This window comes from Pterocles gutturalis, unplaced genomic scaffold (assembly GCF_000699245.1).
Source record: "Pterocles gutturalis isolate BGI_N339 unplaced genomic scaffold, ASM69924v1 scaffold47082, whole genome shotgun sequence".
Classification (NCBI taxonomy): Eukaryota; Metazoa; Chordata; class Aves; order Pterocliformes; family Pteroclidae; genus Pterocles; species Pterocles gutturalis.
In genome coordinates, this window is record NW_010112053.1 from 22,887 (window position 1) to 26,369 (window position 3,483).

The 3,483-nt window shown below is 41.9% G+C and overlaps 1 protein-coding gene across 1 annotated transcript in view; it reads right to left on the reverse strand.

The window, feature by feature from the left end:
• The window catches only part of LOC104462096 (cytosolic phospholipase A2 epsilon-like), a gene marked incomplete at its 5' end in the record, with an annotated part of 20,147 nt that extends 19,709 nt beyond the window's left edge, over nt 1-438 (reverse strand). Inside the window, 1 exon segment of the mRNA XM_010073906.1 lies at nt 302-438. Coding sequence (XP_010072208.1) covers nt 302-438 — 137 coding nt within the window.
• Between the last annotated feature and the right edge of the window lie 3,045 nt (nt 439-3,483).

A 3,483-nucleotide genomic window follows, 5' to 3' on the forward strand; every position in this document is an offset into this window, starting at 1 on the left:
TATTTTTCTCTTATAGTCTTGCTTTATATTTTAATTTCAAGTTTCTTTGGGTTATCTCTCTGTCATTGGTCCCATCAACCAAGGGAGGATAGGCTCACATTACCGATATATAAATAATAACTGTCTGTTAGGAGACAAGTAGATTCCAGGAAAAAACAAAAATTTTTTTTTTGCTCCAGCTTGCTAGGGGAATTATAAATCAACTCAGAAAGGCATTAGAAGACGTGACATCCTGTCTTGGGCTAAACTGAAAGAAGCTGCATAGAGATGAGATGAAGAAGAGAGTTTTTTGTTTGTGTACCTTGACTTGTTTCTGTATCCGGAAGTAGAAAGTTTCATTCCACACAGGATTTCTGCAGTTTTTGATGGTTTTGGTGTGGAATTTTTCATCTGAAGCAGTTGGCAACCAGAGGCTCACATAGCAATCAGATTGGCTTACTGTGGAAACACAGGCACAGAATATCCAGCAGTGGAAGCACAACACAAGCGGAGACACTGCAATGCTCTGTAGCTTGAACATGGGTGAGATGTGGCCAGTTCTTTCTGATATACATTGGCCAAACCAGGAAGATAGAAATCACACATCTGGATAAAATGAATTTGTTGTTCATCACAACACTATTTTTAATAATCAGTGTATTCAAGCAACTCTGCGCTATCCTACGCATCAAGAAAAAAGAAAAAAAATAGAATCCTAGCCAGTAGACAGAACAATATGAATAGTCAGCAGCCTTATATTGCCCCTTATCAACCTTGTTTCAGCTCCCTGCAAATTTGGCAGGTGGAGAATCTGCGATCAATGCAGCAGAGAGTGAACCTCAGACGCTGGGAGAGACTGGGTGTAAATTGTCTTTGTGGTACTTTAGCTTTTTGGGAAATCTTAAAAGAATCAGGTTTGAGTCTGATTCAGATCATAAATGTCTGGCATACCTCGCTATTAACCCTTCATGATGGAAAAATAATTATTCCAGCTACCTAGAGCATAGTCTCCTCCAGTGGGGTAGGAAAGCAGAGGCCTACCAGCAGAACAATTAATTCTTCAGGAGGTCAATAAGTAGATGGAGCTTTTTCCTGGTGTTTGATGATGCCTGAAAGACCTGGAAGCTATTTCCTACTCCACATCTCTTCCCAGGAAAAATGAAATGGCAGAAAGGATTTGGATCTTGTGGGTGAAGGGAGTGAGCCTGCTCTTAGTGTAAGGGATCATCTCCCATAGATCATGAACCAAGCAAACATCAAAATGATTCTCAGACCTTGGCCAGGAACTTTTCCAGAGGCAACAGGAAGGGCTGATACATCTTGTAGTGTAAAAACAGGCTTCAGTGAGAAAAAAGAAGGGGAGAAGTCTGGTCCCATGGCAGTCAATAGGGATAATGTGAGCAGAGAGATGAACACTTGCTATCTGTAAGCAAGGCACAGGTCTTGAGTCAGTTCCTCAAGGCTGAAAGTGAGTTTGTCCTGGTATGTTTGCTCAGGCTATCAGATATATTGCTTTGGGATAGTTTGCCTAAATATGAGGTATTGCCTGAATTCCAGAGGCCCTGTGACTGGAACATCCCCAGAGGACAATGCCTGTCGGGCAGGGAGATTCCCAGGAAACTCTGAATCTGAAGGGATTTCTTGACACCACCAGTTTTCCCTCACGAAGGATGGAGGTTGCCTTTCTGTCTTTGAAATTATTTCCATGGGAAACATTTCAGCACCTCAGATTTTTACATAGTCGAACTGACAGAATAATATGTTGACTTTAGCAATTACCAGTGTAAGATTCAATTCACAACGTGCAGTAGGGCTGTGATTACCGATCTGTCTGATAACTGAAACATCTCCTCTCACTGTGCTGCTGAGCTGTGACGTACTCATCCTGATAAGTACTATTGCTGGCTCTACAGAGCTTCTCAGGAGCACACAGGAAGCCTGTACAAAAGCCAAGAACCACATGTGGCTTCAGGCCATCTGCACCATCCCTCCTCCCATTAACGTAATTATTACCGCCAATCTGAAGTGTTCCAAAAACGTGAGCCCAGTGCCCTTAAAATCACCAAAGTGGCTGACATGGTGTGTACTCCAGAAATGTTAAACTGATCTCAGAAATAGTTTCTCTCCTTTTTGGTTTCTGGCCATTGTAGGGTGCAGGAAGGACACATTTCTGTATTTTCGCTGCAGTTGCAAAGGCCAATTCTTTTCCTTTCTTTCTTCTTAATGACAACCGAGATGCTCTGTCCTTTTCTAAATTCCAGCTTTCAAACACACAGTGTATAAAACAAGACTCATGATAGAAGGGAGAAGGCTGGCAGTGCTAAAACTCTGAGCCAACCATTACTGAATAGCAGCAGCATTTATGAAAGTCTTTTGTTACTGTTTTATCTGTAATTTACTGATTTGCTGCAGTGTTTTCTTTAACAAAACGTTTCCATGAGGCTACTCTCTAAAATTATTTTTCCATATGTGTGTTCCTTTCATAAATATTTACTTAAAATAAGCTATTTACAATTCTTTGTCAAACTGATAAAGTACAGGCTAGATAAATGAACAGTGAGGTGGATTAAAAACTGGCTGAACTGCCGGGCTCAAAGAATTGTGACCAGCAGCCCAAAGTCCAGCTGGAGGCCAGTCACTAGTGGTGCACCCCAGCAACTGATACTGGGGCCAATGCTGTGTAACATCTTTATTAACAATGTGGGTGACGAAACCAAAATATAGGAAATCCCATTTAAACAAAGGAAAACCTTTTTTTTTACTATGAGGATGGTCAAACACTGTCACAGGTTGCCTGGAGAGGTAGTGAGATCTCTATCCTTGGAGATGTCCAAACCCAGCTGGACACGTCTCTGAGCAAGCTGCTGTAGCTGACCCTGCTTCGAGCAGGGGCCTGGGCTGGGCCATCTCCAGAGGTGCCTTCACACCTCAGCCACTCTGTGTGATTCTGCAATATCAAGGCTAGCTGGTCACAGACAAATTACATATAATTGTCAGTAACTACTCAGTGTAAATTTGACCTTGAAGATGAGGTGTGGTGAAACCACTAGGACAAAGCACGTCCTCTTCCCATGGAGAAAGGGAACTATGCCATACATGTTTTTGCTACAATTCATCTACAGTCCCTACTGATGGGGAGAGGTTATTGTTTCCCATAAAATTCCTGTGATTTTCTGTATTTTCCTTGAACTGGACAGACCGTGTCAGCTATTCCCCATGCTGTGACTCTAACTGAGCTTCTGTATTTCTGCAGAAGTGGCAGTTCACTTGAAGCCAGGCTAAGCTGTGAGGCAAACAGTGGGATAAAGCAAAAATAACAGTATAGTTGGATGCCTGCTGAATACTGTGAAGACTGTGACACCCCATTCATACCATTGAAATGACTAACCAGCTTTTTTTGCCCCCTCTTATCCCTGAAAAAAGTGTACAAAAGAGCCACTGAAAATATTCCAGTTTATTGATTGCTGACTGGGAGCTAATACAAGATGTTATATATAATATATT